The sequence below is a fragment of the Polypterus senegalus genome, chromosome 1 (assembly GCF_016835505.1).
Source record: "Polypterus senegalus isolate Bchr_013 chromosome 1, ASM1683550v1, whole genome shotgun sequence".
In the NCBI taxonomy this organism is placed as follows: domain Eukaryota; kingdom Metazoa; phylum Chordata; class Cladistia; order Polypteriformes; family Polypteridae; genus Polypterus; species Polypterus senegalus.
In genome coordinates this window covers 145,636,211-145,652,184 of record NC_053154.1, presented here as the reverse complement: position 1 = coordinate 145,652,184, position 15,974 = coordinate 145,636,211, and the positions used below count along the sequence as shown (strand labels likewise).

General features: G+C 39.4%; 1 protein-coding gene across 1 annotated transcript in view; it reads left to right on the top strand.

Moving 5' to 3' along the window:
- The window catches only part of slc19a3b (solute carrier family 19 member 3b), a 33,547-nt gene extending 17,975 nt beyond the window's left edge, over positions 1–15,572 (top strand). Inside the window, exons 3-5 of the mRNA XM_039741364.1 lie at positions 7,819–8,011; positions 13,644–13,785; positions 15,143–15,572. Coding sequence (XP_039597298.1) covers positions 7,819–8,011; positions 13,644–13,785; positions 15,143–15,298 — 491 coding nt within the window. The 3' untranslated portion in view covers positions 15,299–15,572. The remainder of the gene's footprint in view (positions 1–7,818; positions 8,012–13,643; positions 13,786–15,142) is intronic.
- Positions 15,573–15,974: the final 402 nt, after the last annotated feature.

The window sequence follows — 15,974 nt, the reverse complement described above, 5'->3', positions numbered from 1 at the left end:
AGCAGAACTGGCTCAGGTGTCCTGTAGAGAGATAGTTTGAACCCCCTAAGGAGGTGTTGGAGGAGACTCCAGACCAGACAGGTAGAGAGATAGGTGGGTCATATTCACAAGGTAAAGGGTGCACACTGTGCAGGGACCTGAACCCCAGAACTGGACGTGTCTTACTGTTTTCATGTCTTTGAGGAGCTGGGCAGTATCTCTGAAGATTCTGAAGTGGTAGTCAGGCATGAGGAGACCCAACAGACCACCTCAGAACCAACTCCTAGAAAGAAAGAGGTAGTGATAGTTAGAGATCATTCATTAGGTGGACTGAAATGCAGGTTTGCTCCAGAGATACAGAGTCTCACACAGCGTATTGCCTTCCAGGTGGCACAGGTGGAAGATCTACCTGGAAGGGCTGATAGGCTCTTGGTCAGAGCAGGGTTGGATCCAGTTGTCACTGTCCATGCTGGAAATGACAAACATAAAGGTAGTCTGTCAGTTTTGCGATGCCAGGCTGAGAAACAGAACTGGAAAGGTACTCTTCTCCAAAGTTCTGCCTGTGTCTGTGACACCCCGGGTAAGGACACTGTTGTACAGTTCCCGACCTGGGGTGTCAATAGACAAGACCGATCAACCAGGGGATGGAGTAAGAAAGACTCGGACAAAAAACGATTCTGTTTTATTCCAGCAATGTCCAAACTATTTTAAAAATAAATGTCTTGTAAAAAATATTTACAAAGTCCAATGCAAAGACGGAATTCAAAATAAAAGAAATTTAGTGCACTTATAATATTTACAATGACTTCCAAAAAAAAATTAAAGAAAAAACCAACAATGAAAAAAAAACTTTACCTAGTCCTTTGTCTAGCTACAAGACAGTTCATAAAGGACAGACTGAAAAATTAATCACAAAGGTCGGTACATATCTCTAATACTAAACTAAGCAAATCAGTAACACAGATCTACTCTTAAGCTCGAACACCCAGTCAAAAAATGGCCCCTGGCATTTGGACCATGGTTATATACCCTGAGCCATTTTGTCCATCCAATCCTCATTTGTGTTACCCACGAACTTCCAATAAACTGTCAAGTTGTGCAGCGTCTACCGTACTTCAACACCTGCTCAGGTGCAGTTCATCCTATTTAAATGTTCCTGCACTCACACGTGCGTCATACCCATCTGTCTTGGTGACGTGATGGATACCCGTTAAGTCTCTGTTAGGTGAGTGCTGTGTACTTCCATTCGCTTTCATTTCCATTCTTTGCCACATGTGTGAATTCCCTTTGAAGGCTACTCTGAAACAGAGCTCTCTATCCTTCTGATCTGTTCCTGTGGTTTTAAATATTACACTTTGCCCTCTGTCCTGTAGTGGTTATGGAAGCGAGCCTCCACATTCAGTCACCAAAAACCATAAGTGCACTTGGAAAATGGCCTCAGACGTGTGCCTCAGCGTCGGCTAGTTCGAGCCCTATGGCTTGCTCTCAGCGCACATGTAGTCCTCCAGGCAGCCCTTTGAGCATTCTGGTGCTCAAACTGTTTGTGAAACTTTGTTCTGCTGCCATGTTAATCTGTAAAGGGGGTGCCAAAACGGGTAAATGAGAATTGTTTCTAACTTTTTTTTCCCCCATGTCCGTGACAAGCTAAGTGGCTGTGTCTACATTTTTCTTATTTCAACAGTCACTGAACTTGGCTTATCAGTGTGTCAAGCGCCATTCCAGGTAAGACTGAGGAGATTAGAAGGCTTAACGCGTGGCTCAAATCTTGGTGAAGGGTGGAAGGGTATAGGTTTATGGGGCATTGGGACTCCTTTTGGAACAGATGGGATCTGGTCCGATGCAACAGGTTACATCTGAACCTGAGGGACACAAATGTGTTGGGGACGCGAATGAGTAGGTTAGACGAGGATTTTTTAAACTAGAGAATGAAGGGGCAGGGAGTTTAGGACAGGTCAGGTTTAGAGCTGTACATGAAGGAAGAAACAGCATAAAAATAAAATTGCATAGTAACATAAATTTTAACCATAAGTTTAAATGAATAAGTAAAATGAGTCACACATTAAACATAGCTTGTCTTAATGCTAGAAGTATTAAAAATAAAACAAGTGAGTTGGAGTTGTAGTGGAGCATAATTATGACGGTAAAGAAATAACAGAAACCTGGCTAAAAAACAGAGATGGGGATGAGTGTAACATAGAGGGATACACATTTTTAGGAAGGATAGACAGAACAGAAAAAAAGGTGGGGTTGCTGTTTATGTCAAACAGAATCTTCAATTGGCCGATGAGCCCCATCTTTGTGAGGAAATGTGGCTTTGTCTGGAAAGTATTAGGGAAAGAGGTCTTATTTTAGGAGTAACGTTATAGACCACCAATACAGACAGTAATTTCAATGCACATCTTTTTGGTAATATTAAAAAGGCAAGTTTATAGGGGCATATTATAGCTCTGGGGGACTTAAACTACTTGAATATTAACTGGGAGTACAAGAGAAGGAGTTTTTAGAAGTAATCAGTGACTGTTTTTTAACACAGCATGTTAAAGCACCAACACGAGGTGAAGCCTGTCTGGATTTAATAATAATTGGGAACGAATTGAGGGTGAAGAGGTGATTGAACTATTAGGGTAAAGTGACCAGAGTATAGTACAATTCTCAGTGTTTTGTAAGAGTGCGGATACAAACTAAAACTGTTAAGTTTAACTTTGGTAGGGCAACTTTGGGGCAGATGCAGCAAAGTCTAAAGAGGATAGACTTAGGATAAACTTTCAAGTGTGGAGACAGTCACGGAGCAGTGGAATAGGTTTAAAAACTTTTTGCATGTAATGCAGGACAGGCAGATACCTAAATTTGGAATTGGTAGAAAAAAAAAAACCTCAGCAGTGGGATAATAAAGAGTTAAAAAAAGCTGCAAGATAAGGCAAAAGTTGGATTTAGGAGTCATAGTGGACTCTAGACTATCGACTTCCCGGCAGTGTTCAGAAGCCATTAAGAAGGCTAACAGAATGTTAGGTTATATAGCACGATCTGTGGAGTACAAGTCCAAGGAGGTTATGCTCAACCTTTATAATGCACTGGTGAGGCCTCATCTTGAGTACTGTGTGCAGTTTTGGTCTCCAGGCTACAAAAAGGACATAGCAGCGCTAGAAAAGGTCCAGAGAAGAGTGACTAGGCTGATTCCAGGTCTACAGGGGTTGAATTATGGGGAAATATTAAAAGAGCTGAGCCTTTACAGTTTAAGAAAAAGAAGATTAAGAGGTGACATGATTGAAGTGTTTAAAATTATGAAGGGAATTGGTACAGTGGATCGAGACTGTAACTTTAAAATGAGTTCATCAAGAACACGGGGACACAGTTGGAAATCTAAGGGTAAAGATTTTCTTCACACAGAGAATGATAGACACATGGAATAAGCAACGTATTGTGGTAGACCGTAGAACTTTGAAAACTAGATTTGATGTCATTTTAGAAGAATTAAGTGGAGAGGACTGCCAAGCTTTGTTGGACTGAATAGCCTGCTCTAGTGTAGATTGAACACAAGAACATTAGAACACTTCTTCTACAACTATATGATGATGAGAGCAATTTTCTATTCTGTGGTGTGCTGGGCTGGTTACATCGTTTCAAGAAAGGCCCAAAAAATCAGCGAGTTAATGAAAAGTTCAAGCTCAGTTATATGACACAATCTGGACCCCCTGGTGGTCATTGCAAATGACAGAATTAAAACAAAACTCATTATGAACAATGCTGCACATCCTCTCTCTGACAGACTAACACTAAGGACTTTCAGCTATTGACTTATTCAGCAGAATTGTGTCAGGAAACACAACTGAGGCTCTTTAACACTAAGATTAAAACCTTTCAAAATTTCAAATTTAATTTTCTTTCTGTTATTCGGGAGCATTTTATTAATAAGTATCTAATATTAATGGCACCATTTTACTTGATGTGACTTCTCTGTGACATACCAGAATTCCTGTAAACACAAATAGTGAACTGTCAAGACAGGAGCTGACTTTGCAAACAGTTCTGTAAATTTTCTAGTCACTCTTATTGACAGAATATTAACTCCCACCGTGTCACTGATGTTGCATCTATTACACCTCTGTGAACAGTCGTGTTTTTTCTGTCCATTTAATGGTGCTTTGCTACTGGGACTTAGAGCACATTCAAGATGTTGCATTCTCTCTCTTCCAAATATTCGCAGTGCACTTATATCAGGAAAAATGAGTGTTTTACTTATACATGCACTTATATCAGGAGTTCTTAACCTTTTTTAAAAATGTAACCCTTTTTTTGTTTTTAAAATTTTCTTATGATCATCTTCCGAAAAAAGTCATGGCTCGGAAAAGGTTGACTCTCTTAAACAATGAAGTAAGTGACCTTTAACCATCTTTAACACATCCTAACATGAAACTACAATGCAACCCCCATGTTAAGAAGCCCTGACGTAAATGCTCTTCTAAGTTTGGCCATTTCCTACATGACCCTTCAAACTTCAAATGGGTGCAAAACCAGCCCTTGGCCACACATGATGCCTCTGGCACAATCCATCTTCATCGGCAGGCACGTTCATACTCACGGATTGCCACGGCATTAGCACCGGCGGTGCCACTTGATACTTTACTGTACCACAAATGAAGGATATGTTATTATTATTCAACTTCTCTACCTTGCGGTGGGTTGGCGCCCTGCCCGGGGTTTGTTTCCTGCCTTGCACCCTGTGTTGGCTGGGATTGGCTCCAGCAGACCCCCGTGACCATGTAGTTAGGATATAGTGGGTTGGATAATGAATGGATGGATTCAACTTCTCAAGAACATTTTCCCCATTAGTCTACTTTACTATTTCATTTTCTGCCCATTTCTTCAAAACTAAAAGAACAGGATTTCACCAAACTCCAGTCCACAGCGTTTGCATTTCCCCCTCATGATGGTCCCTGCCACACTGCTATGATACACAGCATGGGATTATTACAAATTTCAAAATCAATAGTTTTATAAATCACAACACATTTACTTTATTTGAATAATTTTAACAGTTGTCTTCCTTACACACAAAGAACCCATCAAGCTCCCAAGACTCCAAGCAACAAAAAAAAAGGCATATCAACAAATAACTTACGATATCGCTGAATCAGTTGCATTTAGTATCATCTGTTGGTAATTTCCTTCAGAAAGTGATTAAAAATGACGTTTATGAAGGCTTGTTGACCAATGAACATTCACAATTTTGTTGAAATTCACTGATGCTGGTCATTTGTGTCGCATAGTTAATAATGTTACAGCAGAGAATGTGAGACTCTGCTGACAGAAGAACTCTCCCTGCTATTACTGACTTTAAGTGGAAGAAAAGGAGAAGGTGGAGTGTCAGACCCTTTGACCAAAAGCGGTGAAGGAGGGCCAGTGTAATATTTTTATGAGTTCGTTCTCATGACCTAAATGAAGAGCAGATGCATTTCAAGTGTTTTTACATGTCTTCCTTGCATTTCAATGACTTGTTGCATCACATTCATCCCTTTGTTCATTATTCTGGGACCCAAGTAACCACCCTCTGTTTGAAATTCACCATTTTGAATACACAGCTACTGCATAGCTAGCAAAACATCTGCATGTAGCTCATGAGGCAAGTCTCCTAATCTGATATCACTTCCGATAAACGATTTGCCCAGCTTGGATGTGTCAAGTATAAACTAGGCTATGTTGCCAACTGAGAGTAGCCCATCTCGCTTTAACAAGGCCTATTGCTTTTAGTTCTTTCTTGATGCTAAGCGATGTGTACGCTTGCAGATGCTACTGCTACTGCTACTGGCTATATTTGTGCACATACTTTATATAAATCTGGAGGATTCCACCAGGTGCCAGTACAAGATGCTGTTGCAAAGGTGCAGAAAAAAAGAGGGCAAAAGTGACACAGAAGATGGGATGTGAGACTTTTAAATGTATCGTGTCATTACAGTGGGGAATATGCAATACTTGTATTGCCTATGTGAGAAATGGATGAAGAAAAGCACTATGAATTCTTTCGTTATATCAGCATTTTAAGTTTGATGATTTGCTTCACCACATCAAACATCAAAGCACGCACATTGATCCTGTTGGAGCTGCAATGCGGCTTGCCATTACACCGAGTTATCTTGCAATAGCCGACTCCTCACTTCTTTTCTCTGACATTTTGTGCTTTGCATTGCCTGCACCACCACCACCTACTCAAAGCTTCATGATGCTCCAACAATGATGGACGGATTAAAAGGCAGAACTCTACGTGACCATCATCTTCATCAAGCCCTTCCGTGAGATCCCTAAATCCAAAGAGGACTGTTTCATTTATATTAGGTAGAATGCCCAGAGGGGACTGGGCGGTCTCATGGTCTGGAATTCCTACAGATTTTATTTTTTCTCCAGCCGTCTGGAGTTTTTTTGTTTTTTCTGTCACCCCTGGCCATTGAACCTTACTCTTATTCGATGTTAATTAATGTTGATTTATTTTGTTTTATAATTGTGTCTTTCATTTTTCTATTCTTTAATATGTAAAGCACTTTGAGCTACTGTTTGTATGAAAATGTGCTATATAAATAAATGTTGTTGAGGTTGTTGTTGTTGCATTGACGAACATGTATCAAATTTGCTTCCATTTCGTCTTGCACGTTTCCAAATCCACTTTCAAAGCGCTGGTGATTTGATGCCAGGTGTTCTGACAGGCATGGAGATGTTGATAGTATGTACCAAAACCTGAACACACATGCCACCCAAGTTTTTGCTGGCACTGCAACATGTGCACGCATCACATTAATTTCGGACAACACTGTCGGAGGATGTGTTAAGAGTGTACTGGCAACTCATGGCAGCCAAGATGCCATGATGCGTGCACATAAGTGTTCTGAGTGTCAAGTATAACCCAGCCCACACAATAAAAATGAGGCGCACATTTCTAATGGGAGAAAATGGCACTTCGGCTAAAAGGATGAAATCTTGGCACTTTGGCCAAAAAGATGAAATCTAACAACAACCACCCTTTTGTGCATTCTAGTTATTAAAAGTAAACAAGAAGCAACTTAAAATGCTTGAATAGCAATTGAAATACAACCCAAACTACCCCAAAGAGGTAAGAAATGATGAACATCCTGTGCCATAAGAGTCATGGCAGCTGTAAGTATCTTTCTAAATTTCAAAGATAGATAGATAGATAGATAGATAGATAGATAGATAGAGATAGATAGATACTTTATTAATCCCAATGGGAAATTCACATACTCCAGCAGCAGCATACTGATGAAAAACAATATTAATTTAAAGAGTGATAAAAATGCAGGTATAACAGACAATAACTTTGTATAATGTTAACGTTTACCCCCCGGGGTGGAATTGAAGAGTCGCACAGTGTTGGGGAGGAGCGATCTCCTCAGTCTGTCAAGGAGAAGTATTTCACATTTTTGCTAAATTAGAGACTACAGAACACAGTCTTAACTTATTTAACTATTAACAAATATTACATTTAATTAAGATGATGGAACAAAAACTCCCAGCCAACTTACATTGAATTAAGACGATGAAGCCACTGTATCCCACCAACCATTTGATTTATTTTACCTCCAGTTCTAATGCTGAGTTAAGGAGAGTCTGAGCCTACACACTTTTATCTGTCAGCAAATGTCTACGGATTCATGCAAATGGAGCTGGTAAACTCTAGTAAATTGTTAACAGTGAAAGGGATAACACACTAATAATGTCATAGGATATATACATGCATTTTTTAGGATACTAAGAAAAACATTGGGAAATATGTAAACTTGTTATTTTTAGAACCTTGTTATAAACAGCTCATTTTTTACACTTTCTTTACAGGCTCAATGGCATCCTTCTCTGTGACTTTTATGACGCTGGATTGGGATACTTGGGGAGAGCTCATTCTTGGAATCTTCTCCTCCGTAAGCACCAGTGCCATTTTCATGATGGCTTTCACAGATTCCATCTGGCTCTGTTATGCTGGTTACATCATACTGAGAGCTTCATACGTGCTGCTCATCACAATAACTATGTAAGTAGTTCAGTAGTAAACTCAGCTTTACCTACCAACTATAAACAAACTGCGGCCGTATGCCAAATGCAGTCTCAAAATGAGGATCCCTCCTGATCTCTGTGTAAACTGCATGTGGTCATCACATACGGAGATATTGGCATACAGTAAACATTTCAGCAGTTTTAGACTCGCTAAGTAGACAGCAGTAGTAGTAGTAGTAGTAATATCACACGTATGTAGTACAGGGAAATTCTTATTTGCCTGACCAATCAACATGAAAGATATAATTATATATATGATAGTAATACTGAGCACTGGGATGGCACACACGCCAACTTAGATAAACCCAAATCGTGTGTCTTTATTTCAAGCAGACAAGACAATAACTAAGAACTTGCTAAACATTGCTGTTGTTTACGCAACAGGAAATGGCTGCCAAACAAAGCAATCCACCTTAACAAACTTTGTAACTGTTGAATCTTGCACTCCTTCATGCCCAGACTCCCTCAGAAAAGACTGTCACTCCCCCATGCTGGCTCCCACTTATCTTCCACTTCATTACACCTCACTTGCATGTCTTATCACTATTGGTTTTGTCCTTGGACTTCCCTGGCCCTCTCGGCAGCCTTCCGGCATAATGCAGTTTTTATATTAGGGTGGTACAAAACCATAAAAACTAACATATTACATTTTTCCACAAGGCTAGTTTTATTAGTTTTAAAAATCACACAAAATTTTTACATAAATTACCAACATTTAGAGGTCACTCCATCTGTCACATTTTATGTCATCTGAACTGAACAGCAGACAACAGCTCCATACTCTAAATCTACAACATGAGCACTGCCTTTAATGAAACTGGAAAATACTTGCGATGGTCTGTGACCAGTAGAAGAATAAACTGTGTCTCCTCCTCATCCTCTGTCAGCATGTTGTTGTAGTTTTTGATGAGGCTTATTCTTCTTTCAGTTGCTTCGTTCACTACCAACATGCATGCTAATCATTTACAAAAGTCGTTGAAGACCAGATCATCTGCCCACTGTTCTGGTGGCTTTCTTAAGAAATGACTGGGTCTTTTCTACACTCACCTAAAGGATTATTAGGAACACCTGTTCAATTTCTCATTAATGCAATTATCTAATCAACCAATCACTTGGCAGTTGCTTCAATGCATTTAGGGGTGTGGTCCTGGTCAAGAAAATCTCCTGAACTCCAAACTGAATGTCAGAATGGGAAAGAAAGGTGATTTAAGCAATTTTGAGCGTGGCATGGTTGTTGGTGCCAGACGGGCCGGTCTGAGTATTTCACAATCTGCTCAGTTACTGGGATTTTCACGCACAACCATTTCTAGGGTTTACAAAGAATGGTGTGAAAATGGAAAAACATCCAGTATGTGGCAGTCCTGTGGGCAAAAATGTTTTGTTGATGCTAGAGGTCAGAGGAGAATGGGCCGACTGATTCAAGCTGATAGAAGAGCAACTTTGACTGAAATAACCACTCGTTACAACCGAAGTATGCAGCAAAGCATTTGTGAAGCCACAACACGCACAACCTTGAGGTGGGTGGGCTACAACAGCAGAAGACCCCACCGGGTACCACTCATCTCCACTACGAATAGGAAAAGAGGCTACAATTTGCATGAGCTCACCAAAATTGGACAGTTGAAGACTGGAAAAATGTTGCCTGGTCTGATGAGTCTCGATTTCTGTTGAGACATTCAAATGGTAGAGTCAGAATTTGGCATAAACAGAATGATAACATGGATCCATCGTGCCTTGTTACCACTGTGCAGGCTGGTGGTGGTGGTGTAATGGTGTGGGGGATGTTTTCTTGGCACACTTTAGGCCCCTTAGTGCCAATTGGGCATCGTTTAAATGCCACGGGCTGCCTGAGCATTGTTTCTGACCATGTCCATCCCTTCATGACCACCATGTACCCATCCTCTGATGGCTACTTCCAGCAGGATAATGCACCATGTCACAAAGCTCGAATCATATCAAATTGGTTTCTTGAACATGACAATGAGTTCACTGTACTAAAATGGCCCCCACAGTCACCAGATCTCATCCCAATAGTGCATCTTTGGGATGTGGTGGAATGGGAGCTTTGTGCCCTGGATGTGCATCCCACAAATCTCCATCAACTGCAAGATGCTATCCTATCAATATGGGCCAACATTTCTAAAGAATGCTTTCAGCACCTTGTTGAATCAATGCCACGTAGAATTAAGGCAGTTCTGAAGGCGAAAGGGGGTCAAACACCGTATTAGTATGGTGTTCCTAATAATCCTTTAGGTGAGTGTATGACTCTATCCATAAGGACATCAAATAAGGATGTTGTTCTTTTTTGTTACCAGATTCTTCAACTTTAGCTGTTCAGATTAATTTATCAGCTTTAGACGTTGAGAAAGGTCTGGTGACCGCTACCATCAAAATGGGCTAAAATTGAAAACTCCTGCTTACTACTAGAATGTTTATGAAACTTTTACTTAATACTAGAATATTCTGAGAACTCCACCTTAGTACTAGAAATGCTCTGTTATATATATATATATATATATATATATATATATATATATATACATATATATATATATATACTGCATATATACTAGCAAAATACCCGTGCTTCGCAGCATCGAAGTACTGCCTTAAAATTTTTATTAAGAAGAAAATTAAACTTTTTTAAACTGAGGGAAAATATACCAATAATTATTTGTTAAGGATCTCTTTGTATACCACATTGTGAGTTCGGCCCTCCTGTTGTAATATGACCAAGCTGTGCGCTGAGCTTACTCTTAAGCATGCAACGTACAGTTGGCCATGTGAACAATAATCTTGTTTTAAATCTCACAGCTTGGATTGCTGCTGTCATAATTGGTTTGAGTTTCATGGTTTGTTTCAATTACGACAGTATTTGTAGGACTTGTGTTGAAGAGACATTCAGCATCTGTCAAGCGTTGTAAGTATACAACCAGTTTCATCGATAACTTCACATCCAGCTTTTGAGAGTTTGAACATTCATAAACATTAAAGTGTCCACTACTGAGATCGTCACCTGTCAATCTAAGATGTTTAAGAGGCATTGTCGGTTGTCAAAAGGTGTAAAATATTTGTCCATTTCGGTACACTTGAAAGCGACAACCGAACAATTCACAGGTCGCCATCAACTCACATGCAGATGCATAGGTGAAGGGCTTAAGCATTTCACTCTTCTAGTGCTCCTGTGTAGTATAATTATCTCCTGTACCGTCATCAGTCCACACCTTGAACTTGTCCCAGTCTTTCAATACATAAGACACAATGTTCCTCCAGATATCAAGAGTGAGCCTGATATGGTCGTGCAATATGTAACAAAGAGAATGGAAAAGGCAGGTGCCATCTCCGGGCATGGAAACCACTCGGTAAGTGACAGTTCTTTGATCGATGGTGATCACCTCGATAGACATGTTAATGGGGGTACGGTTGGAACGATAAAGGAAATGGGTACCTGAACAATGTAAAGTAAGTCTAAAATACCTACACAATAACTATAATCGTAATAAATGAACAATAAAACAGCGGAGAAGCCATGGATAAAATAAAAAGGCTGTAGTTATCAGCAGGGAGACGTGGCGAAGCAAGGAAGGGAATGTAGAGACTGGAGTGACAGACGGCCTTATATAGGCAGGCAGTCAACAGCGTGGAAGGCGTTGGCATGGGGGACCCAACGGCACCTCACACGGTGACCGAGCTGCAGGCTATGGACGTATATATGTATGTAAGATTCAGTTAGCGTTGGGAACCCGCGTGCCAAATTTCTTGAAGATGGGCCCATAAGTAACAAAGACTGTTGAAAAGTTCAATATGGCGGCAGACAGTGGCCTCATACCACCAAAATAAGTACCAAATTTCAGCCTTCTACCTACACGGGAAGTTGGAAAATTAGTGACGTTGGAAAGTTCAATATGGCGGCCAACAGTGGCGTCATACTACCGAAATAAGTATGTATATTGGTTTCGGTTAGTGCAGGGAAGCCGCCTACCAAATTTCGTGAAGATGGGGCCATAAATAAGAAAGTTCAACATGGCGAACGTTGTCAACCGTTATGACCGTTACGCGTAAAATTTTGAAATGAAACCTGCTTAACTTTTGTAAGTAAGCTGTAAAGAATAACCCTGCCAAATTTCAGCCTTCTACCTACACGGGAATTTGGAGAATTAGTGACAATGGAAAGTTCAATATTGGCGGCCGACAGTGGCGTTATACCACCGAAATAAGTATGTATATTGGTTTCGGTTAGCGCAGGCAAGACGCCTACCAAATTTCGTGAAGATGTGGCCATGAATAAGAAAGTTCAACTTGGCGGACGTTGTTGATATATATATATATATATATACACATATATATATATATATATATATATATATATATATATATATATATATATATACACATACAGTATATATACTGTATATACTGTTACCTTCTTGTAGCTGTGTCTTTATCTCTTCCCTTTGGTAACTGGAAAAGGCTATCATTCATGTTATAATTTTCACATTTTGTGCCAACTGACCCTGTCTCCAAATGAGGTCTCATAATACAAGACCTAAGGAAATGAATATGGATACAGCAAATGCAACCTATTGGTATCTAACAAAATGACATGGACATCAAACTATGACCGACTCTGCATGCTATACCATATAAAGTAAAATCATAAAACCTACAGCTGTCCCTCACAAGAGCAGATAGATAAGATGGATTTTGTAGGTCCCACTGTTCTGATGACACATCTACTCATGCTAACCTAGAGCACATCATCAGTGATTTTGCCTGGGGTCACTGAGTGTTATGAACATGAGACACTCTCACCCAGGTAACCCAGTTGAGGGTAACCAAGTCTCAGCTGGTGCCCTAACAGGAATCTCCTACAGATCTGTTGTCTTGATCCAGATCCATGTGGAGGATTTTTCTGCAGCCTCCATACTGTGCCTCTCCTCCTTCCTTCCCCGGAGATACTGAGTGCAGAGTATGCCCTGTAGTGATACTACCCTGCAGAGCCTCTGGACCCTATCTCAACAAGCATGCACCTCACCCTCCAGCTTTGTTTGTGACAATCTATGATTAGGCCTTCAGACTTGCTTTTTCTTCTTCTTCAGTTTGACGGACTCCTCAAAATGAAAGGTGGTCTTACAATATGCAATGGGGACTTAAGCTGCCTGCCTAAGTCTAACTAACATCATTTTCCAGTCCTGTACTGTGTTTACCAGTCCAGAAGGTATTTTTGCACTTGACCTCTTGCTAGGTCTAATGAAGTGGATGAATGGCCCTGCAGGTTTTTTGTCCCACCCTTTTCTGGTTACTGTTTCCACCAGGTCCTTATGCCATGACTCTGCTTGGACCACTGCTGTCTCCACTTCCTGTCGGTCTTAACTGCTACCTCTGTAATAACAATAATAATAATAATTCATTACATTTATATAGCACTGTTTTTGCAACTCAAAGCATTAACACACAGGGAGGACCCGGGATCCAAACCCACGATCTCCTTACTGCGACACAGTAGCGCTTCCACTCTGTTCCCAAGACTTATGTGTCACCTGACTCTCAAGACTGCAGTACATTCCTTATTTTTTACCATTAACTTCCTTTTTATTTTTCACATTTAGGTTCCTAATTGCTGATAATCTTTCAGAGGAGTGCTATGCATTGATGTTTGGGATTAACACCTTTGTTGCGCTGCTGCTTCAGACTTTGCTTACTGCTATCGTGGTGGATGAAAGCAGTCTGGGATTAGGCATTGTTAATCAGGTAAGTCGACTATTAGGCTAGTCATTTTAGTTTCTTTAAAATTCTATCAAATACTATTGGTTTTCATCCATACTATTTAGCTCATATTTTTGACAATTACAGTTTTGGGCAATTAAAGAAGCCATTTGATTTTTCAAATGATTTTGTCCTTCTAGCTTAATTGTACTGTAGTTCAGGCAGTGGCTGCATCAGCAATATCCCTAATGTCAGTTATTTTCAACACATCTCTTTTCATTCAATAAAACTAAAGTCAATGTCCTTTGAATTGAAAATGTTATCCTTATATACTGTGAAAAAAGTCAGTTAAATCTAAATATATATTTATTTGCTTGGCAAATGCTTTTATCCAAAGCAACTTACAAAAAGAGATAAACATAATCGACTGTTTGTTCAGCAAGTGTAGTAGATGATTGCCACAGCTGAAAAGATGTAATAACAATAAATATAAAATAATGGATTACAATAAATTAAGCAATTAAACTTAATCTAACACATTAACCAACAACATAAAATATCACTAAGGAAAGATTAAAAAACAAAAACAAAAAACAGGTGACCCTTTTGTCATCAGGTCCTGTATAGTTCTTGATATTGCAGACTTTGGTCCCCCTTGACCACAAATTGATTTAGCAGATTACGGAAACACAATTGCAGATAGACAGATGTTTGATAATTAACATTCATTAAAAAAAGACAAAGAATCCAGGAAAGAATTCAAAGTATTATTTGAAGGTTTTACTAATCCTTAAAGATTGGGCATTTCATTTCCATATGATAGTAGTGTAGTTTTCCTTCAAAACTGAAATCTTGTGAACCAGGTAGCTTATTTAGGATTCACAATGAAGGTAAAGGATTCATGTGAAGAACATGGAAATGTAGTCATAGAATAAACTGCTTATGTCAAAACATGTGTATCCAATGCCTTTAGAAGAATTTTACAAAGTTTATTTTGAACACAATGAAGTAGAACCGTGACGGAGAAGGTAGGGCTGCCACTTCATAGTTTATGGACTGCAGTATTAATTTAAGGCAAAATATCCTGCCTGTGAAATTTTTACATTCTCCTGTGATTACTCTTACACTTCAAAGAATTCCATGAAATCTACCAGTGGTTATAATTTGACCCATTAGAGTTCAGAGTTCAATGCAGACAGCCGAGTGATTAGCTGGCTTCTTGTCCCAGGCAGATTCTAGTCTTGTGGCCACAGCTAACAGGAAAAAAAACAGCCTTCCCATGATGCTTGAAGAACAGGCATGATAAAGCATTCCTGGGTGTGAGACATGACTTCTGTTATGTAAGTGCATTTACTGGGTCGCAGCACCTTTGAAACTAACTGCTTGTATTTTTGTTTTTCAGTTTATCGTCTATGGCAGTTATTACACTGTCATTTCTGCGATTTTTCTTTTAAGAGGAATTTATGTGCTGTGCTATAAATGGAAACAAAGGAAGCCACAGGGACATGAAGATGTGCTGAGTGAAGCCCCCGTTGTTATCTTCTCTCAAAAACTGTGAAGATCACTTCAAAGTAACAGAAGTGGACCATTGAGCTCTTCGGTGCTCTTAAAACACAAAGCCTCTTGTCCACTAGTAGCAGCTTTTGCATTCACATATTGTGAGCACAGAATGAAACTTACAAAGCACTTTAAAAATATGCAGTTTTTATAGTGCCTTTCATACAAGACATGATAATACAGACACCCCACTTCTGTAGTTAAGATGAACATTCCTTTGAAATGAAGTAATCTTAAAAACATAATAAAATAATGCTCTGAAAAATTAATTGACCAAATTTCATAATTTCATTCTACCAGTTTTAAACCAGAAACATATGTTCACTTTATTTTGTGAAATTTTTATTTATTCTAATTTTTCCAGAATAAATGGCCTCCCATCTCTTTTATCCTGGCTGTTGTTCCCTTCTTTATAGTGTCTTTATCTTCTTTTTGTCTCTGCACTTCAGTTTGCTCCAGCCATCTAAAACTGATTTGAGACATTGTGGTGAAGCAGATGGCAAAGAAAATGAGCCTAATATTAACAATATATGTCTTCTGAATCATATATTCACTATGGATGATACATTAAAGATCATAAAAGAATGTGTAAATGATTCTGGGGGCTTGGACCTCAAATATATTTGAGTTTGAAGAATCCCATGCATTTATTATTTCCATTGTTGTTTGAACAAATT